At 44.9% G+C, this 23836-nt stretch overlaps 1 protein-coding gene across 1 annotated transcript in view; it reads left to right on the top strand.

The window, feature by feature from the left end:
• Positions 1-818: 818 nt before the first annotated feature.
• CCDC13 (coiled-coil domain containing 13) overlaps positions 819-23836 on the top strand; it is a 38548-nt gene continuing 15530 nt past the window's right edge. The window contains exons 1-11 of the mRNA XM_082046108.1: positions 819-999; positions 2859-3082; positions 8647-8792; positions 11126-11259; positions 14242-14331; positions 14577-14693; positions 15853-15957; positions 17991-18155; positions 19252-19428; positions 20552-20752; positions 22282-22415. Of these exons, the coding sequence (XP_081902234.1) occupies positions 2865-3082; positions 8647-8792; positions 11126-11259; positions 14242-14331; positions 14577-14693; positions 15853-15957; positions 17991-18155; positions 19252-19428; positions 20552-20752; positions 22282-22415 (1487 nt within the window). The 5' untranslated portion in view covers positions 819-999; positions 2859-2864. The remainder of the gene's footprint in view (positions 1000-2858; positions 3083-8646; positions 8793-11125; positions 11260-14241; positions 14332-14576; positions 14694-15852; positions 15958-17990; positions 18156-19251; positions 19429-20551; positions 20753-22281; positions 22416-23836) is intronic.

Raw genomic sequence — 23836 nt, 5'->3', positions numbered from 1 at the left:
AGGAAAGAAGTTCCAACACACCTGATAAAGCAGGTTCACCTGGAGCAGGTTGCACAGGGTCATGTCCAGGTGGGTTTGAATGTCTCAGAGAAGGAGACTCCACAGCCTCTCTGGGCAGCCTGGGCCAGGCTCTGGCACCTCAAAGTGATGAAGTTTCTCCTCATGTTCAGATGGAACCTCCTGTGTTTCAGTCTGTGCCCGTTGCCCCTCACCCTGTCATTGGGCACCAGTAAATAGAGTCTGGTCCATCCTCTTGACACCACCTCTTCAGATATTTATCAGCATAAAAAAAAGATCCCTTTCAGCTTCTCTTCTCCATGCTGAACAGCCCCAGCTCCCTCAGTCTCTCCTCACAAAAAAGATGCTCCAGACGCCTCGGCATCCTCATAGCCCGCACTGGACTCCCTCCAGTAACCACCTGAGAGGTTGCAGGGCTACTGAAAGGTCATTGCCGGCCGGTCCAGCCCTGTTGACCTTGAGGGTTGACACCAGAGCTCTCCCTGATGGGTGGAGCTGAGGAGCCGTCCCATCCATGGCGCAGAGGTCTTTTTTCTGTCCCCGCCCTCCTCCGCCCCGCACCACGGGGCAGCAGGAGGAGCAGCCCCGTTGCCGTGACCCGGAGGGGCCGGTCGTTGTACGGGGAGGGGACAGAGAGAGGCCTTGGGGCCGGGAGGCGCCGCCGGGCACGGGGCAGCTGCCAGGAACCGTCATGGCGGCCGCGCTGAGGGGACACGCGCCAGCCCCGCCCCTCCCGCCGCGCCGCTCGGCGCATGCGCGGCCCCGCCCGCCGCGCCCCGTTGCTATGGGAACCGCGTGGGGCCGCGGCCTGGCCGGGAGCGGCAGCCGGAACAAGCGGGCCCGGCGCTGTCCACGCGGGCAGCCGGCGGGACAGGGCGGCCGGGGGAGCCTCCCGCTGCCCCCCGGGGCCGGTGGAGGCGGTGCTGGTAGGCTGGAGGAGGCAGCGCGGGGCTGTTAGGCCCTGTCAGGCTGCAGGGCAAGGTGGGTGTTGGTTGGGGAACGGAGGGACCCACCTGTGCTCACACAGTCGCTGTGGGGCAGATTCCTCTGTGCTAGTCGGTGCCCAGGTGGGCTGGAGGGCTAATGGTGGCCCCCAGGCTACCACTCATACCCAGCAGGCCTGTGGACTGAGCAGAGGCACCGGTGCCGTTTGCGCTTGTCAGTGCTGAGTGCACCTTGTCATAGAGTCACAGAATGGTTTAGATTGAAGGGACCTTCAAAGCTCGTCCAGTGCCCCCCCTGCCATGAGCAGGGACATCTTCACCAGCTCAGGTTGCTCAGAGCCCCGTCCAGCCTGGCCTGGGATGTCTAGGTTGAGAGAGGTTCTCCTGCCCCTCTACTCTGCCCTGGGGAGACCACAGCTGGAATATTGTGTCCAGTTGTGGCCCCTCAGTTCCAGCAGGACAGGGAACTGCTGCAGAGAGTCCAGCGCAGCCACCAAGATGCTGAAGGGAGTGGAGCATCTCCCGTGTGAGGAAAGGCTGAGGGAGCTGGGGCTCTGGAGCTGGACAAGAGGAGACTGAGGGGGGACCTTATTAATGGTGATCAATATGTAAAGGGTGAGTGTCAGGAGGATGGAGCCAGGCTCTTCTTGGTGACAACCAATGATAGGACAAGGGGCAATGGGTACAAACTGGAGCACAGGAGGTTCCACTTAAATATGTGAAGAAACTTGTTTGTGAGGGTGGCAGAGCCTGGCCCAGGCTGCCCAGGGGGGTTGTGGAGTCTCCTTCTGTGCAGACATTCCAACCCGCCTGGACACCTTCCTGTGTAACCTCATCTGGGTGTTCCTGCTCCATGGGGGCATTGCACTGGATGAGCTTTCCAGGTCCCTTCCAATCCCTGACATTCTGTGATTCCCTGATTCTGTCTCCAGGGATGTGGTATCCACCACCTCTCTGGGCAACCTGGGACGGTGTTTCAACACCCTCTTTGTAAAAGAATTCCACACCCGTCGTGTCCATGACAGGTGTGTAGGTAAAGCTGCTTGCAATGCATCCTTGCCCATACAGCATGTCCAGGCACACAGGGACATAGCGTGCGTTTTGGTGCTTTATCAGCACGATTGTTGCCTCAGTATCAGAAAGGGCCTACATTAATAACTCATTGGAGGGTGTGTCTTTGAAAGGTTTTACTGATTGTTTTTCCTAGACCAAAGTCGCACGCGATTTTTTACGGACACTGAATGTCAAACAGAAGGAGAGGGGGCTGGAACACTTCAGAAAATCGGTTGTCTTTAGTCATACTAAGTAAAGCTCTAGACATTTAAATGGGTAGCAGTATAATCGCTTTAATGTTAATCAGTTAATGTTATCAGTTAATGCTTAGAAATGTGGGGAAAAGATGCAAGCCACACTCTCGGTGTCTAAGGCATTAGGATAAACAGGGATGTTTCTTCCTCTGTCAGTCCCATATTAACCCAAAAATGGGGAGATCTGCAGCTCTTTTTGAAAGGTGGGAAGGAAGGCTGGATGGTTCAGTCTGTGTTCCCTTTAGTCGGTATAACGTGGTTGCCACATTTGCTTGGATTTAACCCCGACTTGCTCTTCTGTAAAAATGTTTGGTTAACCAGACCTGTTTAATAACATTTGAAAACATTGGTGTTTTGGATGCTAGAGTGAAAAAGACCTGAAAACCTTTTTGAAGACTGTTTGAAAGCCATTTATGGAACAAGGTGGGGGGGCTGAAGAGCACAGAGGCTGAGAGGAGGAGGTGGCAGGGGGACTGTGCAGCGGTCAGGAGGAAAGACTGCAAAGCAGCTGCTAGAGAAGGATGTTTCTCAAAGCAATGTCAATCTCTGCTCTCTGTTGCTTTTTATTTTTGTCTCGTTATGCTTTTAGTAAACAATGGAGTCAGACCTAATGGTGAATGAACAGTTTAAAAGCCAGTTTAAGGCTTATCAAGAACAACAGCAAAGGAGGCTGCAAAATCTAATGGAGAGGAAGAAGGAAAAGCAGAACAGTCAGAAGGGTGATAACGGCAATGGAAAGGAGAATTTCGGAATCCCGAATGAGCTAAACCTGTTTGAAACAAGACAACCTGTAAAAGAAGACGACAGCAAAAGGTAAAGGTGTAGCAGCACTGTTCCTTTGGGAAGTCACAGAAGTATATTTTGCGTGTCATCTTATGAAAGTTGTATGAAGGGGACAGAGCATGTATTGGGCTTTCATTATCCTGAGAAGAATCTCACTGTCTCTAAAATGTTTATCCTCAGAGATTTGTGATGTGTTTTTTATTACCAGTGTTAAACAAAATGAAGAGTGGAAGAGCAGAGGGGTTAAGGGTGACATGCTAGGGGCAGATAGACACTATGTGATGAAATCCAGTCACTCAGGATTCCTAACATTCTCAGAACTGTTGGTTAGTTCTTTCCTAGCCTTGTAAACAAACATGACTAATTTCCAAAGGCAGATAAGGGCAAAGCAGCTACTGGGTGCAAACTAAAGGCCTGCAGAGTAGGAGAGTGTTCCCTTGGGTCTCTTTGCAATGTAACCTGATTTAGCAGATCAAAACACAGACAGCTATACAGGAGGGTCTCATAGATGGAGTTATACAAGGTATGATTTTAAATCTTACTGGGCACAGGGCGTTGGGTTTTACCTCAGCCACTGGGGTGGTACCTGGATTACCAGGACATTGGGCACTCTCGTGTGGATCTCTCTGGATCTTGTTTGTGGAGCTGAGTCATAATTCAATGTACTGGAGCAGAGATTTGCAGCCCCAGCTCAGATCTTTCATCCTAGGGTATAGTCAGTCTTTCCTTCTGACCCAATTAATAGTTTTTTACAAACTAGAACAGGTCTGAAGTTGGACACATCCCAAAGATGTCTGCAGTTACTACAGTGCTGGTGATGCCAGCTGAAGAAATCCACACTTCTGCTCCCCACTTGCAGCTGTGCTGATGCAGCTGTTTGCTGGAAGCTGGATTCACTTTCTAGGGGAAAGATTATTTTATTATCAGGTCATTTCAGTGACCCAATTTACAGCTTTAGCCCCATGGACTGTTTTATTGGCACCTTGATAGGGTGATGTACTGTGATCCAGGGTCAGGAAGGAGGAGCTGGCAGCTCTGCCCAAACCAGCAGATTATGGGTGGAAAACCACAGTTAGGCAAATACCTTTGTGACAGTTTCCCCTCCCAGAATCCAGAGTGGGGAAGGGCACCTCTACCAAAGTTCATCAAGCCACTAACCGAGTTTGATTAGGTTTAAATGCTGAGAGCAGTCAGACAGAAAGGGACCTGGGGGTACTAATTGACCGGAAGCTCAACATGAGCCATCAGTGTGCCCAGGTGGCCAAGAAGGCCAATGGTATCCTGTCCTGTATCCAAACGAGCATGGTCAGCAGGACAAGGGCAGTGATCCTTCCCCTGTACTCTGCACTGGGGAGCCCACACCTGGAGTATTGTGTTCAGTTCTGGGCCCCTCAGCTCAGGAAAGAGATTGAAGTGCTGGAGCGGGTCCAGAGAAGAGCAACAAGACTGGGGAAGGGACTGGAACACAAGCCCTATGGGGAGAGGCTGAGGGAGCTGGGCTTGTTTAGTCTGGAGAAGAGGAGGCTTAGAGGTGAGCTCAGCACTCTCTAGAACTACCTGAAGGGCAGTTCTAGCCAGGTGGGGATTGGGCTCTTCTCCCAGGCAGTCAGCAATAGGACAAGGGGCCATGGGCTTCAACTCTGCCAGGGGAAATTGAGGCTGGAGATTAGAAAGCAATTCTGTGCAGAGAGAGTGGTCAGGATTGGAATGGCTGCCCAGGGAGGTGCTGGACTCGCTGTCCCTGGAGGTTTTTAAACTGAGATTGGCCATGGCACTTAGTGCCATGATCTAGTCAATGGACTAGAGTTGGACCAAGGGTTGGACTCGATGATCTCTGAGGTCTTTTCCAACCCAGTCGATTCTGTGATTCTGTGATATTCGCTCTGTGTTACACGGGGCAACTCCCTGCAACTCCCTGTTTCTGGACATTGCTTCCTTGAACACCCAAGAGCAAAAGCTGCAGCAGAGCTTTTGTGAAGCTGCAGAGAGCACAGGAGTGAACTACTGAAACTTGCAGGTGCTTCTGGGAATGTGGTGTTCACACTACGAAGGAAATCTGTGTGCAAACAGGGAGCTGACCTCCTATAAATTAGTGCTCTTGCCATGGCATTATACATTAGACTCATGGAATTGTTTAGGTTGGAAAAGACTCTAAGATCATCGAGTCCAACTGTTAACATAACACTGGCACTAATCCATGTCCCTAAGAACCTCATCTCTGCGTCTTTTCACCCCCTCCAGGGATGGTGACTCCAGCACTGCCCTGGGCAGCCTGTTCCAATGCCCCACAGCCCTTTGGGGAAGAAATTGTTCCCCAGATCCAACCTCAACCTCCCCTGGCGCAACTTGAGGCTGTTTCTTTGTGTCCCTGTCTCCTCTCAGCTCCTGTTCTCCAGCTGAACCCCCCAGGTCCCTCAGCCGCTCCCATCACACTTGTGCTCCAGACCCTCACCACCTCCATTCCTTTTACTGAGGTGCAGAGTCCAGGGTTGTCCCAGCAGTTTTCTGCCATTTACAGTTCAGTAATTTAGGGCTGAGCAACTCAAGAGCTGTTACTTAACTCTGTTTTCAGTGTCACTGACTGTTGAAAGTCCCTATTTGACATGGCAGGTGTAGCAGGCTCATCTGGATTCTCCTTTGCTTATGTACATCTGCATTCTGCAAACAAGTGGTTATGAGTGTATCGAATCCAGGGAGGATTTGCTTCTGGAAGAGATTCACCAGGATGTACTTTGCACTATTCCCATGACAACATGGTAGAAGCTTGTTCCAAAATAACAGGACTCCATATGCTCTGCAGTGGCGGTGATTTCAGCACGTCAGTGCTTAGAAAACATTCTCCTCTCAGAAGTCTCCCTTCCTCTGAGCCTTGGGAGTTCATCTTTCCTTCCTCCCATCCTACTCCCAGATTTAGTTTAGGTGATTGTTTAGCTGACACATCTGTCTTTCTGTTTTGTTCTTTCTGTAACTTTATCCTCCCTGCTCTGTTTGGTGTATTTAAGATTAAGTGATCCTCTCCATCCCAGGGAGAATCTGTAACAAAGCTGGGAAAGACACCTGAATTTCAGTTATAGACCCTGCTCATAAGCTTCACCTCATTCTATCTCCTTGAACTAGAGTGAGAGGTGTTACCTTTCTGCAGCCTGTTTCTTTTGGCTGACGTCTTGTAGCTGAGCCACTTGAGTGGAACCTGCTCCCTCCTCTGTGACATGGAGACTCACTGTGGGATGGGATGGGGAAGTTTCTCAGAGGAGACTCAAGCTCTTTGCAGTTGGGATTTCTGTCCATCCTACTCTAAGTGCTTTTTATCAGGACTTGGAACCCAGCTCTGAGGAAGACATTGGTGATCAGGTGTGCTAAGAGCTTCGAAACCTTTTTTCATGTTAATTCCCTAAATGTTAAAAATCTCTTTGTCCGTGTGTCTCTAATTAGATTGGAAAAGTTTCGCTGCTCACTTCTGAGTGGTGCATGTGGGAATAACTTAGTTTTGCCTTTTCTCTGCTCAGATTGCTGTTTTCTTTCTTCTCCTTTGTAAACAGCTGCCTTTGATCTCCCTTTGTTTTGCAGCTTTGAAACAGAAGTGCAGTTCTTAATTACAGATTGTGAATCGTGTCATAAATTGACTGTGCTGTTCATGGCGGTTCTTTAAGGGTCATTTATTCTGACATGTACATATGGTGTGTGCATTTAAAAGCTCCAAAGTGTAGTTGGAGCAAAAAGCTTGCTAAAACTTTTGAATAGAAAGGATTTAGCTGACTATTGAGCTAACTGTGGATCTGTCTATAGCCACCAGTATGTACTGTATCAACTCGACTTTATCCAACTCTCTGTGACCATCCAAGCTACCTACTTCTGTTTTAGTCTGGAGCAAGTAGTCTATAGGCCAAAGGGGTGGGAGACTAGTCTAGATTAAGTTACCAAAATGTAGACATTCAGGGTCACACTGTAGATAAGAATCTTAGATCAATTGTTCTGGCTGGCTTAGGTGTCTAGGGACATCTGAGATCATAGATTCACAGAATAGTTTGGTGTTACCCAGAGAGGTGGTGGATGAACCGTCCCTGGAGACATCCCAGGCCAGGCTGGACGGGGCTCTGAGCAACCTGAGCTGGTGAAGATGTCCCTGCTCATGGCAGGGGTGGCACTGGATGGGCTTTGAAGGTCCCTTCCAACCCAAAATTCTATGATCAGTGCCCTTTGTGGCAGCTAGAGAGCGATTCAGGTCACCCTGCAGTGGCAGCTGCTCTGTAAGCAGCACTGGTTGTATTGACCAGACCTTCTGTGACTTTTGTGCGTGTTTTATCACAGAGAGACACCTGTATCTTGGTACGGAGCGAGACCCTGCTCTGAAACTCAGATGAGGGAGATGAGGAAGCTCAGATGGGAGGAAAGAGGAAACCCAGAGGGGGGCAGAATGGGAGCTGCTGACTTGAACCAGCAGCATCTGTACCACAAACACATTTACTGCAGGCTGTGTCAGTACAGCTTCTCTTAGCACATTTGGTTTCCTCTCTGGGAAATGAAAATAGGGACATTTCCATTCTGAAATGCTGCTGTCTGGAGGACTCTGGCTAAAAGATATTTCTAATGTTGGAGGATGTTAGTAATTCTTTGGGTTGGCTTGTATGTCTGTGCATGGCAAGTACTCTCTGAGATGCTCTTGATTCTCTGACTGGGCCACAGATTTTGTCCTGAGAACCCTGTGTCCTGGCTGCTGGCATCACGTAGGGAGCTCAGATAGTCCTGGGACATCTCGTGTAGGGAGTTCAGATAATCCTGGGACGTCTCATGTAGGGAGCTCAGATAATCCTGGGACATCTCAAATAGATGCCTGAGTGCCCATGATTAAATAACCCCCTGAGGCCTCAGCTTCTGGATTTTGCATTTGGAAGAACCACCAGGTAAGGACAGCAGAGAGACTGAAGTTATTAATTCTCTGGATGTCTTAAAGAGATGAAACTCATGGATGTTACTAAATGTACTGAAGAATAGGAGAAGCAAGGCTTTTTGATATTTTTTTGTTTCTAAATGAATTCCAAAAAGCAACTTTAACAATACGAACTGATGCCAGGCCATCCTGGTGGGGTTCCTAGAAAATCAGTTGAGGATACAGGAAATTGATCTTTTGTGAGTTGCTATGAATTATATGAATTATGCTTTAATTTTTAAAGAAAGAACCTCAGTAGCAGCTTTTGTGGCTGGTGCTCTTTTGGCTTCTATTGGCTTCAGTAAGTAGAGAAAGTAAAGCCTGAATGTCACGGATGCTGAATGGTGAGCCTGCAAGGTTTCCTCTGAAGTATCAGATAAGTAAGACTTGGTGAGATAAGACTATTCAATGACCTCAGGAACCGTGAAAATATACGTTTGCCTCAGAAAACACAAGGAAGTGCAGAATTTTTGAAGAAGAAATGAGTTAAACGAATAGGTCAGGTCATTAACTTGGGTTCTGATCTGAGGTTCTGCTTAATTCAGTCAACTCACCCCGGTAAGCTCAGCTCATCCAGCATAAAGTAATTTCATTATTTTACTTCTGGGAGCAACTATTGGAAGCACATGACAGTGACATTTGCCATCGTGGCTTATTTTTTCCCCAGGTTGCTTGAGGTTGAGAACGAGCAGCTCCAAGATCAGCTTCGAGAGGTCCGAGATGAGAACTGCAGACTGTACAAACTGCTGGCAGAGAAAGATTTCGAAATAAAGCAGCTCCAGAAAAAAATACAGGACAGATTGGCTTTGTCAGGTGAACACAGTAACTTTGTATTCTCACTACATTAGTTCCAGTGTTTGCTTGATGCTGATGACAATACAGGTAGGATAATGGATTCGTTGTGAGCTCCTGACAGTAAAATATTCATGTGATGTCTCTTTACCTGCTTTGTGCTAAAAAGGAGTATTTCAGTCGCATTGTGGCTGCCTCCATTTCCACTCCTGTAATAAGGGAAAAGCAAAATTCAGCTCTCAGCTGAGAGAGACTTGTTCTCTGTTTTGCGATAGCACTGAAACCACTTGGCTCTGATCTTTGAAAAATAATTAGACACCTGGGTGTAGATTTATTCAACGCACAGAGCTGCTACATAAACTTACAAGGGTCTAAGCTGACGCTATTTTGCATTTGCAGAGTTTGCTAAACATCAATGTCTTTCCCATGTGAGGAATCTCGTCGCTTTATTTGCAGAGGGAAGTTACTCGCAATGGTTTGACATGATAGCACTTTACACATGAGCCTTAAACTCCCCTTTGGTTTCATGAGCTCCAAAATATGAATAATACTACTCCTCATTTTAGAGAGCTGTTGAAATCACATCTGAGGCAGTCAGATCAGACCTAAGGCACAAAATATTGGTAACTATGTGTCTCTTAATATAAGTATAGTGCTCTTTCAGGGTACACAGTGATCTCTGTTTCTCTTCTGCAAACTTGCTCTTATTGGCATGAAAACAATAATTCATAGAAATCATATTTTGGAAACAAAATCTGTTAATGTCAGAGAGTGGTGTTGCAGCTTTCTCTTCTACATAGTATTAAATTCCTTATTCAGGCTCCTTTTGTTTGCCTGAACTGGGCACATGTAGGATGCTCCTGAATACAAAATCCAGCTTCTAAAGTGGTTTGGGTGTCCTTTGAAAACTGAACTGTGCAGCTGCGCCTCCTCCACTGGGTGCCACTGTTGTTCAGGACAGCAGCCAGAACTAAATAACACTTAAATTAACACCTTCCTTCTTAAAAACTATCTGTAGCTTGTGTTTAGGAGAGATTCTACGCTATTTCTGAGTCAGGACCAGGAGCCAGATGTACTTTTTCAGCTGTTTTGGCCGACTTGCATCCCAGCTTGGGGCGGTTTGCTTCCCAATCTACATTGTGGGAAGAGACTCATCCCACATTGCATGGGAATTAAAAGCTTTGATTAAACGTTTGCCACACGTTTGAAGAGCATCGCATGGAAGCACCAGCCTGGCTTTGGGTTAGTTTGGTACTTACTTTTTGGTTCTTAGCAGCCGTTAATTTCTTATGAAAACTAAGGGGAAAGTAGCTTCTAGATGAGAGGGGAAACATATATCAGAAAAAGGAGTAAGAATAGTGGAAATGCTTTTAAAAATAATGAATTTATTATTTTCTCTACAATGTTTTTGAATAGTGACATGGCATCATATTCTGTTCTTACCTGTATTCCACATAACCCCTTAATGTCTCTAGGGGTTTTGTAGGACTCAGAATTCACTTAATACATCTCACCCCAGTTTTTGAATATAATTTTCACAGGTGTCAGTAGAAAAGTCATTAATTCAGAGCACTGAAGGAGGATGAAAGAGTTAAGAAGGATGACAACAGCCAAGTTCAATCTTCATATATCTCACCAAGGATTTGTTATCGTAGGCTCATGTTCATTGCTGAACTAGAGGTTTCTGTGGACGTTACTGATTTTGCACTCGTGCGAGAACTTTTCGTCACTTACGTGATGTTAGCAAAAGCCAAGTGACACTAATCAAACCCTCTCTGATGAGGAGGTGAATGAAGTATCTGTTTAAAAGAGCAATTAAAAGGCTAATACAGTAAGGCTCCATGTATAATCGCAAGGGACGTATAAATAGAATGAAAATTCCTGGACATTACCCAGGACCCAATTGTGTTAATGTGCCTGACCTTTTAGGACAGATGTCTAGAAAAGTTGGCACCTCTGTTTCAGCAGCTCCTCTGGTAGTAAACAACCAATGCAACACAGAATTTGCCCCCAAAACCTGTTCATAACTGTCCTTCCAGCAGAAAACCTCTCTACCCTTTTGAAGTAGTAAAGTTGCTGTGACCACTGTTGTAGCCTCTTGACTGTCGCTGTTGCTAAAGTGTGAAACGCGGCTTTGCTTGTCACCAAGTGACGCCGATTCAAAGGCCCAAGCGATCCAGCTGGAATCACTGACGCTGCTTTTCCCTCACTTGTTCATTGAAGTGCCTGGCACAGCCCTGAGAGAAGCGGATTAGACAATAAAATACACTGTGCGCTGAACAGAGAACAAAAGCGTCATCTCTTCTGCGTCTTGCCTGGAAAATATGTCCTTTGCTTTTGTCTGTACTTTTCAGGTTTCACTGGAGATGCCGCAGCTACTAAGATCGTTGAATTGGCCAAAAAGAATCGTGAGATAACTGCAGAGACTGAGAGTGAAAAAGCCAAAGTGAAGCAGCTGAATAACAAAGTCAAAGAGCTGGAGAAAGAAGTGAGGCACTTTTCTTGTTCTCTTTTTCAGTGCCAAAACATAGAAATCCAGCTTTTGGGATAGAGGAGCTGTTGAAACTGGGTTTAGTTCATCTTCCTATTTTGAATTTGCTCCGTGCTTGCTTTGAGGTTTTGTAATCTCTGTCCATGATAGGAGAGATGTGTCCTTACTTGTTTCCACCTTTGCGGAGAGGAGGTGCTAGGAAAGGATATCAGTAAGTTATAATGAGAAAAAGATTGATGAAATACCAATTAGGAATGTTAATTTGTATTTGAGGCACAGAAGCGTTTCTAGAAATACAGCAATGATATTTTTCTGATTTTTTTTTTTTTTTTTTTTTGTGTGTGTGAGAAGCAAATTTCATACCATTATATCTTACATTCCCACCTCATTAATACCAAACACTAATTAGTATTCTATTCTTCTAAGCTTTATTCATCCACATAATGAAAGCTGTTTTCTGGCATAAGTGCTTCCAAAACTGACACACTTACAAACTAAATCACTTAAGACATCAAATCTTCATTCAGACAAGTTTATTCTTCTGGTTTAGTATGACTTTTTTAGATATGTTAACCTTTCACAGGAATTATTTTGCTCAGGTGACAGCTGAAATGAAAATTAGATGTTCTGATGTCAATGCTTACTTTGTTCATTGGCAACTACTGCTCTTCTTTACACCATACTGGTAAAATTGTAGATAACTTTAATGCTTTTTTCTGCATGTGCTTCCTTAGAAGGCATCATTTAAATACATCAATAATGTTTATCACACTACCTAATGTATTTTGACTCCAGTTTCACAATCCTTATTATCATGAATCATGCATCTATATGAATCTATACCTGAAAGATTAAGAAATAATAGATGAAATGTTTGAGAACTATATAAATCCAGAGCGTCCTGGTCAGAGGGGTCTTGTCCTGGCTAAAAAATATCAGGTGTAGCTGGGGACCTACAAAAATCACACCGGTGGAGGAGCAAGCCATGAATAATATCAAGAAAAATCAATTTGGTTATAATTTGGTTATGATCCCCTACTGCAATGGCCATTATTCAAACAGAGGTTTAAAATATCGGCAGGTATTGACCTGAAAGAAAGGACCATAGGCATTTCAGGAAAGAAAATCAAACTCAAAGCAAATAGAAATATTTAAGAAACAGTTGTTGCTGGTCAAGGCAGAGATGGACCCTTTAGATATGGACTAACCTGTCCTTAGACACCAGCACTATCGAAATCAAACCCAACCAAAGCAACTCGTGTAATCCAAGACAAAGGTGAACCCCAACGTGAACCTCACTGGTCTGTATTTTCTCACACCCTCGCTTGAGATGGCTCTTTTCTAAACTAAGGGTCACTGGTTGAGTTTGTGTATTGTACTTGTTCAGTAGAACTATAAGAAGATGTAAAAAAACAGTGAAATTAGAGCATCGTGGGAGGTATCGATGAAAAACGTTGAGTGGTGAAAGAGAAGAGCTGTCACAGACAGGAACCTGCAGCCATTCGCGTCTCTTCCAGAACTCTTAAGCCGAGCTGGATCACTGTCTAGACACACTCATCTTTTTCCACTGATGTAGAAAGAACCAAGACAACCAAAGTGCGATTTGGTTGCCCACATGATGCCACTTGACCTCTCAGACACCTGGATGCTCTTGAGTGCCTCAAATGGGACTAGAGAAAACAAAACCGAGTCCTTGATGTAATGTAGAGTGAGCTGAAGATCAGAGTTCCCTGCTTGTATTGACCAGACTCTGTTCTTTATGGAGACACCCACACTGAAAACAGGGAGAGTTTTAATTTGCAAGCTGAGTCTCATCCTTTCTGCTACTTCTAGACAGCTTAAATTCTGCTAAATGAATGGTGGTACATTGCAAATGCATCACAATATGTACTTTCACTGCTGGAAAATACAATTGTTAGCTCTTTGCTCATATGAAAACTGAAAAATACGTAAATCACGAGTGTTTTAACATGACCCACAAACAAAATGGAAGTTGTGGCCTTTGAGCAATCGCTTAGCAAAGGGTGGGTTGTGTAAATAAAGGCTGCAAGCAGAAAATTTCCTTAGAATTTGACCTCACAGCTGCCAACGCTGGCTGGAGATTCTCATTCACAGGCCATTGACTCAAAGACTTTATGAATTGGATAGAAAGGGAGGCCTGACCATTGGTTTACTTGCAAAGAAGGGGTAACATTAGAGCTGGGGCTGAGTTACACTCTCTGTTTCCCCAGATATCACTTTAATGAGGAATATATTCCTCCGAGCTTTCTTTTATTCAGGCAAATAATCAAGATTTTCTGCCCACCTCGAAGAATGAAGTCTCAGCCATTTAAAGCAACATTTCCCAGCTTTTCCAGCTCCAAATTCCTGTACCTCGGTATAGTAAGAAGTCTTTGCAACCTGTCTTCCTAAACTGTGGCAAGCAGTAAGAGACATTTTCTTCACAGGTTGAGAAATGCTACCTCAGGGCTATCCCAGCTAAAGAAAAAGAACCTTAACATCATTACTAAATAGCGATTTCCCCTATTAAATTCAGCTGGTAAATAGATTTTCCTGAAGAGTGGGCAAACTGGCATCCAGAATCCAGAGGCGGCATCCTGACCTGTGCTGTATTTGCATTTATAAACACTCATTTTATGAACCCGTGGTGATAAAATCTCTCAGAGATCTCCATGCTCAGCAGCTGATCCCATCTCAGCAAATGAGAGACATTTTTTACTGCAGCTTTTCCCCGGTAAACTAACACACACTTCTTGGGAAAGCACTTCAGGAAAGATTGCATACTTTGGTACTGATTGCATTTAAAAGAAAAGGAGAAATGAAGTTGGTTTGGGTTGTTTGTTTGTTCTTTTTTTAGAGTAAATGAACTTTCAGGATCATCACAATTGCTGTTGTACTTTTTTCTAATTAATCTTCCATGGAGGTATGTTTTTCATCTAATCTACTTTATAAGAACAATTCATTATTTTTGTCTTCCAGCTACAGGCAGCTGTGGAAAAAATACATTCTCTTGGTGGTGGCGATGCAGGAATCAAGCAATCAACTCTGAAGATGATAGAAGGAAACTTGGTACGAATTGTAGTTGAAGAGAGGAAATCAGAAGCTGATACTTAGTTTACTCCTATTTCTTTCCTTATGACAAGGGTGTATCCCTGTCCCTAGTTTTCTGACCTAATTGCTCCGTTTGTACCTTTTCTATGATCCCCCAAATTAGGGGAGGCAGATTCAGTGATCCTGATGGATTCATGGATCTTAATCACATCAGTTTTTCCCTGAGGATGCTGTTCTTACCAAGTACGTTCTTCTCTTCAAAGGATGAAAGTCCAGAGGTGAAAGCACTGCAAGAAAAATTAACCACGGCCAACTTTAAAGTGATGGAATATCGTAACCAACTCCAATCTGCAAAACAGGAGCTGAAGATGACCCAAAAGGTAACATTGCAGGACACGGTTTGTGGCTTCTTTTCTCTAGAGCTTTGATTAAGCCTCTGTGAAGTATTCCAGCGAACTGGAAGGAGGTAAGAGAAGACACGGGTGTAGAGGTTGTGTCGGAGAGATACGCACATCGACACACAGATTTCACACTCTGCCGCCACAGCTGGACAACTGAATCTGCTATTTCTGTTGCTACATGGGTACAAATTTGTAAGGTTTGGAAGTCCCAGTTCAGCAAAATAGACTTGTGGTTGTCCTGAAGCATACATTCAGAGCCATTCCTCCTTTCCAAACATTTAATTATGTATTTACTTTTAATGTAGGCTTCAGTCCCATGGAAGTCAATGGGATTGAAGACCACGCTTGGACTAAAGCATGTCTTTAAACAGTTTGTTGGAGTGACATCCAGAGTAACCTTTTCCTCTGATTCATGATGGATTTAAATGCGTTACTATGTGCTCCATTTCCTTTGGTTTCCTTCCTTTGCGTAAGGGACCTGCAATGCAGATCAGAGTAGAGAATCTGGTCCTAAAAATAGAACTCTGCTGACCTTTTTATAAATAATTCAAATGCTCTTCATACTAACTTTAGCTCTCGTTAATGTGGCTGTGGCGGAATTGTGCAAAAGAGATTGGATTAAATCCTGATTGCAAGGGTGTGAATTAAGACAGTAACTCTGTTGCTGTTTAGTTCTGGTTAAGTGTTCCTTGCATCAAAAGTAATTGCATAGATTGAAAACTGTTAGTAATGCTTAGTGATGTGTTTGAAATCTTACAGGAGTAGCACAGTTTGACACCCTACAGCTACATAGTACAATTCAATACTCTTCATAGGTAGGCAGCAAAGTACAGGTACCCATTTTTTAAAAAGCAAAGAATATTACTGAAACATCAAAACACTGAATTACACACCCCACAAAGGGAAATAATTCATGTTAACCAACCCCCTCCTAAGCACCAACACTCTGTGTTGTGATAATGACCTGAAAGAGCTTATGTGACGCAGGATACTGAATATCAGATACAGGCGATAAAGGCCTCTGTGTATAGAGACAGAGTTTTGTGTTCACTCCCAGAGAGAGCAGCTTTTCCTCCCCTCTCCTCAACTCATGTATTTCAGCCCAGCCTTGTTGTTGATGCCAATCCCTTTTTCGTAGCTTTTAGCAAATGAAGTTGGTGAAGACGTGAATATTCAAAGTCTCTTGACCAATTCTGGCAGCTGGCGTGGACGGGCCCAGCAAATTCTTGTTCTCCAAAGCAAGGTGAGATAAAACCCTGCATGGTGCTGCGTAAGCTGGGTGCTCTTTCTACATGGAGGTGTTACCTCAGTTTGAGTTAAAGATGCTGTTAGATCTTCATTAAGTCATTCTTAACACCTACACCTGTGTCCTGATACAGTGTTTACTGCAAATACACAGCCAGTCTTTGTTGAGGAAAGCAACTCTTAGAATAAAACACTTCATAGTAACTTTTGTAGTAGGTTTTTGGTATATAGAGTCACTGTCGCTGGAGGGGTTTAAAAGACTCGTAGATGAGGTTATTTGGGACATGGTTTAGTGCCAGTGTTGGGTTAATGGTTGGACTTGATGATCTTGAGGGTCTCGTCCAACCAAAATGATTCTATATGTGTGTCTGCGGATGCACATGTGTGTGCAGTGGTGGAACGTTACATTTTAAATACGTGTTGATGTGTGCAGGGTCTTTCGGAGCTTCCGCAAACTATATTAAATTAGTCTATTGCAAACTAGCAAGCTTCAGTATTTAATCTGGGAATCTTTCACCTCTGTGTCGAAGGAAAGAGTTCAATGACCTTGGGGAACTACGGCAGCCTGGTTTGAATCCCAGGAGGTGCTGAAGGTGCCTCTCTCCACTGAGAGCCCCGTCGGTGCCCGTGCTCCGACTTAGACACCTTTGTGCAGTGCCTAAAGGCAGATGGGAAGAACTGAGGCCAAAAAGATTTTCAAGTTGCTCCCCCAGGAACTTCAGTAAAATCTTTAACCCTTGAATCTTCTGAAGGGCACAATCCATCTGAAATGTCAGCTTGAGACAGGGAGGCAGTTTTGTCTGCATCTTAAATAAAACTCCTCTCAGGCAATTTGGTACACATTTTTCCTGTTTTTTCTGCTGCTTAATTATATGGCAACAAAGTGTGATTTTTGCACTCTGGCTGAAATTTTTAACCTCTTTTCCGTAAGCAAATTACATTTTCCTTCCATTAGACCCCTTGGCTGGGATTCATCTGAAGACTGTACTTACTGTACTGTAATGCAGACATTTCTTTTCTGAGCCAGTGTCCTCAGGCCCCTTCTGTAGTCAGTGGGATTCTCATAAATACAGTCACTGGATCAAAAGTGAGATAGGGGCATGTTCTCATAGAAGAGACCTCCAGAGCAGGGCAGAGGAGCTGTGCTCTAAAGTGCCCATTCTGCCGGCTATAAAAGAGGTTTGTAGTGAGATGCAGGGGCTGTGTTCACTTGATCACACACAGGTGTCTAATGCCAGCCAAGATGCCTCAGGGTGTCCCTCTGGTCATCTCTGCAGAGGATTATGGGTGTCTTGTAGATCCTGGGTCATATGTGTCTCCAGCATCCCAGGGTATCTCGAACAGCACAAGGTACCTACGTTCAGGTGAGCAAATTGGGCCTTTGTTTGAGGCTACACATGAGGAAGAAATTTTTTACTAGGAGGGTGGTGAGACACTGGCCCAGAGAGGTGGTGGATGAACCATCCCTGGAGACATCCCAGGCCAGGCTGGACGGGGCTCTGAGCAACCTGAGCTGGTGAAGATGTCCCTGCTCATGGCAGGGGTGGCACTGGATGAGCTTTGAAGGTCCCTTCCAACCCAAACTGTTCTGTGATTCTGTGACATCCTGGATGGTGATTTTGCTAATGACCGAGATGCTTAAATGTATAGAGGTGAGTGGATGTCTGCCCTTTTAGAGGAGATCTGAGATATTATTCTGTTGCTCACACGTGTCTTTAGTGGCATTCAAGATGCTTTGGAGTGTCTGCCTGGTCTCCAATAAGCTACAAATCTCCTGTGCATCCTGATTCTCCTGTAGATCTTGTCATATCTCCTCCCTGCACCGATGCCCTTGATATGCATATTTGTTAGCAGCTAACAAATTTAAATGTAAAAGAACAGACACTGCTCTGTGTTAGTTAACCATGATAATTCCAAGAAATAACTAATACGATGCTACACTCAGAGTTCCCTCAGGTTATGTGGTCTTTGATGCTGTGCCACTGTGCTCCTGGTAAAGGCTCTAGATGAGTTGTCCTTATTGTCCCCTAGGTTCGAGAGCTGGAGAATCAGTTGGGTCAAAACAAGACCAGAACATCAGTGAGTGAGACTGATGAGGAACTGCTGGCCCTTACTGATCTGAGGAAGTTGTCAGCCCAAGAGAAGAACTTGCTAAAGATTCGCAGCTTGGAAAAAGAGAAGAAAGAAGCTTTGGAGGTAAAAACCTGTGAGTCGTGTTTGGGTATAAGTTAAGACATCTCCAGGCACTGTTAAATATGAGCATCCCCCACACACCCCATTTATCTGTGTGGCTGTGGACTTCTACATTTGAACAGAATAAAGTTGAGAATTACAGCAGAGGCATTCCGAAAATGGGTCTTACCCTCCATCTATCACATGTTGTTGTTACAAAAATCAACAAGCATCCAGCATTTAGGGGTTGAGAGAGGCAATAGTTAGTAGCACATGTAGTAAACCCTGAGGTGGAAAGGATACATAGGCCTGTGTCCACGAGAAACATGAGTAGTGGCGGTCAGCTACACATATTCCCGTTAGCGAAGCACATCTCCCTGTGCTCCTTTCCTGTATTTGCTTCTGTAAATGCCGTCTGGCACCATCCCAGAGCTTGATTAGCTGCTGCTTTTCCACGACAATTTAACCGTGCAACAGAATGAGCGATGGGGTGATACACACCTTTCACTCTCGGCCGCGAGAATGAAAGAGAAGATTTATAGCTACAGGCACAGGGCACAGGAAAGGTTTTCCTCAATAACTGTCACCTGCAAGGTTCCTCTTCTGCCTTAGTGTTTTCAGGCTCCATTCACAATAATTTCCATTGTACTTGCCCATTACTACTTACCCGTTCCGTGCTCCCTGGACAGTTTTGTCTAGGTAAAGTCATGGCACAAGAGGCAGCGTATGCCAAGGACAGCTTCTAATAGATAGTGTGGCATCACCACCCGGTATCTGGAAGGATGAGAGTTTCCCCATGGAGAATTGTGGGGCAAATGAAAAAACAGGAGCACACAGACTTATGTTTTAAGACAAAATAATAATTTGCTTCCTGGCACAGACTGAATCACCCTAATCCCCTTGTATTCCCGAGCAGATAGATAGACCTTTCTGATGCTGGCAAACAGGCAGTGAGTAGTAGCATTTATAATTTCTACTTGCTTAGGGATGATATGCAATCCCAGTTCCATTTTTTTAGATTCTACCAGGCAATGTGTGGTTCCTTTAACTCACCAAAGCACCTGGGGCTCAGTGATGGGTTATGACTGTCATTTCCTATGGTGTGTTTGCATCACTGCAGAAACTCACGGGGGAACACGATGCTCTCCAAAAAAGTCATGAGGAAGTGAAAAAAAAACTTGACGCTTCAAAAGCCAGGAACAAAATACTGTGCAGCGAAGTGAAAACCCTGAAGGGACAGATCGTAACCTTGCTGGACAAAGGAAAACACGACGATGAGCTCATAGACGCCTTACTGGTATGGTCTGACTATTCTTGCTGATCCCAGCTCCTGCAGATCAGCCCTCTTTCTGTAAGTGACAAAACATGATGTAATTTAATGACACGGTGACACAGACAACCTCAGGGCATACAGGAGCCTGATGAATCAAACTCTGACAGCCAGAGGTTTCCTAGTCAGCTAAAGCCCTTCTGCATTTTGGATCTGATCGTATAAAGGCCGCCACAGCACCAGGTGTGACACAGCTGCGGCGAAGTGGCTTTGAGCTACAAATATTGGAAGAAAACTTTTGCAGAAGGATTGAAATAGGATTATCTGACCCCTGAAGCTGGACTGTAGATGCTGTTCTGCTTTCAGCTCCATTGGTAGATTTTTTTGGTCTTAGAATGCTTGCAATCTTGTTACACAGCCCAAAACACACAAGCTGAACCGTGAGTCCTAAACCTTGTGCACATTCACTTGCAGTAGCTGGAGCTGAGATTTGACCCCTTCAAAACCAAGAGTGTTAGCAGAGGCTCAAGATACAGTTATGCTGAAATAAATGGCTGCTGTCACAATCTTGCAGGACCCTTTTGTCCTGCCATGGTTCTAAATACTCTTCCCAATTACAATAATAATTAAAAAAACAAATAGAAAAAAATGCCACAGCACATTAGGCACATTACAGAGGAGCCAAATAACAGTTGTCACTTGGGCTAAGTCTGAGCTTTCTCACTAGAATTATTACAGAAAGATGTGAGTTTGCTTGGGAACGAATGGTTAACCTGCTTTATCCCTTACATCAAAGAGGCGCCTTGCTTGCAGTTTGTTGGCCTGATAGAACAAACCATCTGATAAGTATTTGATTTGTCGATGTGAGAAAAAGTCCAAAACCCACTGGTAAAACAGCCTCACCTCATAGCTGCCATCTGATACTACCCTTGTCTTTTAATGTCACTGTCACAATCTGATTGTGTTCTAATTTCACAAAAAGCACATGGAAACGGACCAAATTCTTGGGTTAGCGCTGGTGACATCAGTGTGTTCACACCAAGGGTTTGGAAATTCTAAATGAGTGTCGTGGAGTGTCTAAAACACTCAGAGTGTAAATAACCATCGTGTACAGAAGTGAAGATCTCACTCATCGTTTTTATTTTATCAGAGCCAACAGAAGCAAATGCAGGAGATCTTAAAGGACCTGAGCCAGCAGGATGAGAAGAACAAGGAGTCCCAACAGGTGCTGGGGCAGCACTTGAACAGTGAGGTTCAGAAACAAAACTGCCTTATAGAGCAGCTCCGACAGATGGTGGCTGAACGAGAGGCAAAGGTTAAAGAACTGGAAGAGGAGATCAGGCAGCTTCAGGTAGAGAGTCAGAAGTCATTAACTAGAGGAGCACACTTCGTTAATCATTTTAGATCTGCACTTCCACTTCCTTCTCTCTCATTGTTTGCGATGGTTGGTGGCTTGAGACACTGATACCTGCTCTACTGACTGATGGAATCATAAATTCTCATGGAATTCTCTCTTTTAACTCTGAATTTTCTTTCCTGTTTGTATGTAACTTTTTTTGCAGAGAACAGAAATACTAATCACATCCACATGTGGCTTCATGCCAAGACCGTCACGTGGCTGACGGCAAGGGTTGGGCTGCAAGGGGCACTTCTTGGTATTCAGCATCCTTGACTGCTGAGGGAAGCAGGCAAACAAACCTGGGTGAGGTGACCATCAACAGCTGCCGTGGTACCAGCAGCAGTAGGACCCCTAGTCAGTTATTCTCATCTCCCACTGTAATCCCCTTCAAAAACTTCCTTTCTCTCAGATGTCCGAGCTATTGATGTGAGTTTGATGGGCATCAGACATATGGAAATTTAATTTTACAGATGAAAGAATTGGGAAGGTAGGCCCCTTTTGGGATAGTACGTTAAAAATGTTTTTGCAGAATCACAGAAGGGTTGGGGTTGGGGTTGGAAGGGACCTCTGGAGATCATCCAGTCCAACACACCTGATAAAGCAGGTTCACCTGGAGCAGGTTGCACAGGGTCATGTCCAGGCGGGTTTGAATGTCTCCAGAGGAGACTCCACAACCTCTCCGGGCAGCCTGTTCCAGGCTCTGGCACCTCAGAATGATGAAGTTTCTCCTCATGTTCAGATGGAACCTCCTGTGTTTCAGTCTGTGCCCGTTGCCCCTCACCCTGTCGTTGGGCACCACTGAACAGAGTCTGGTCCATCCTCTTGACACCCACTCTGGAGATATTTGTCAGCATAAATAAGATCCCTCTCAGCTTCTCTTCTTCAGGATGAACAGACCCATCTCTCTCTGTCTTTCCTCATATGAAAGATGCTCCAGTTTTCACATTTTCAACTTTCATGATCTAGTGTTGCAAACTGACACAGACAACGTGATCTTATTGCCAGAGCACGGGTATAGGAGTTGAGAGGCAGCCCAATAACCTGCCAAAGGCTTCTTGTGTGGTCTGATATCATACACTCAGGTTTGTTACAGTATTCAGACATCCAATTCCCATTGATACAAAGCCCTCAAAGGGTAATAATGAGATTTTAAATCTGTCAGTAATGGGGGCTAGAGATAAAAGATAAAACGTGGTTTAGGGACACAAACCAACAGTGCTGGCAATGGTAATGGTGGTGCTGCGCTGTGGGTTCTCTAACGACCCTGTATGTACCCCATGATTTCATAGGAAAATGCACTTTTTACTGACTTTTGCTTTGTTTCCATCCTGCAATGGATAGAAACTAAAGGAAAATTGCTGAGGAGGTCCTGTTAATCCGAAGTTCTGGCATGCTTGTAGCAATACGCTGATTAGGTATTGATGCAGCTATTTTCCTTTGAACTGTGTAATTGGTTTTTTATCCTGCTCCAACATTAACAGAAGAAATCTGCCCATCAAGAGGACAGTTCAGGAGCAGCTGATGCACCTTCCGAGCACTCCGAAGATCCAGGTTTTACTCTGCTGAAGCCTCTGGCGTCAGGCAGCAATCAGTTTGGCAGGATTGGATCTGCTCGGTAAGGAAAACCCTTATGTCAGCGTTGAAAATTGTTGTGTTATTAAAAAATGTGGTTTTCACAGACCGTTGTATCAAACCACGAGTGCTATATGTGCCAACAGCTGTGGCAGCCTGTTTACAGTATATGGGAATGTCGAATCGCGTTATCTCTTGGACTTTCGTCCTGGAACAGAGAAAGATATACAGACTTGCAGACATGACTACATTTGGCATGAGGGTAGTGCAGCTACTTCTCTTTCTCCAGCTCAGATAATGTTTATGTGGTCAGCTTAAGTGCCTGTGATTCTTCTCTCGTATGAGAAACGGAGCTTCTAATGAGCAGATTTCTGAAAGCAGGGTGGTGATTAACACATAGCACCATTTTAGGTAAGCACTAAATCACTGGTGCATTATTTAAATCAATAAATACGCTTGGAGTAGAATTTACTTGCAGAAATTATGAAAACGCCTAATTTGTTCTTAACAAACGCCATTTTTAAAGTCTCACTGAGGACCATGTCATATTACATTAATCTTAATACAGTGGTAAATCTGATTTTTGTTTGCACTGATGTGACTCCTGCTGCGTAAAGACACCGTAATACCAGAGCAAGTTATATCCTTGCCTGGTAAGATGCTGGTTTTGTGGCAAAAGAATTCACAGTCTAATTGCCAATGAGGATGTGAGACTGGTCTTCTGAGGAAGGAGGGAATTTTTCATCAGGTTAAAGTTGCAATTGTTTTCTTCTATGTAATTTTAACTCACCACGTCACTTTAGACACTGAAAGTGGCTTTAAAATTGCCAGATGTATCCTTGAGTCTAAGTAGAGCATTACTACAAAATTTAAGAAAAGTTCTCAGGCCAGTCAGTAGTGGTGTCCCCCAGGGGTCAGGGTTGGGTCCAGTCCTGTTGAACATCTTGATTGATGATTTAGATGAGGGGATTGAGACCATCATCAGCAAATTTGCTGATGACACCAAGTTGGGAGGGAGTGTGGAGCTGCTGGAAGGCAGGAGGGCTCTGCAGAGGGATCTGGATAGACCGGAAAAATGGGCCGATTCCAATGGGATGAAGTTCAACAAGGCCAAGTGGTGGGTCCTGCACTTTGGCCACAACAACCCCCTGCAGCGCTCCAGGCTGGGCACAGAGTGGCTGGAGAGCAGAAAGGGACCTGGGGGGACTAATGGACAGGAAGCTCAACAGGAGCCACCAGTGTGCCCAGGTGGCCAAGAAGGCCAATGGTATCCTGTCCTGTATCCAAACGAGCGTGGTCAGCAGGACAAGGGCAGTGATCCTTCCCCTGTGCTCTGCATTGGGGAGGCCACACCTGGAGTATTGTGTTCAGTTCTGGGCTCCTCAGGTCAGGAAAGAGATTGAAGTGCTGGAGCGGGTCCAGAGAAGAGCAACAAGACTGGGGAAGGGACTTGAACACAAGCCC

The sequence above is a fragment of the Streptopelia decaocto genome (assembly GCF_964273445.1).
Source record: "Streptopelia decaocto genome assembly, chromosome: 2".
Taxonomy (NCBI): domain Eukaryota; kingdom Metazoa; phylum Chordata; class Aves; order Columbiformes; family Columbidae; genus Streptopelia; species Streptopelia decaocto.
The sequence above is the reverse complement of the archived record's forward strand: the minus strand, read 5'-3'. Positions and strand labels throughout refer to the sequence as shown.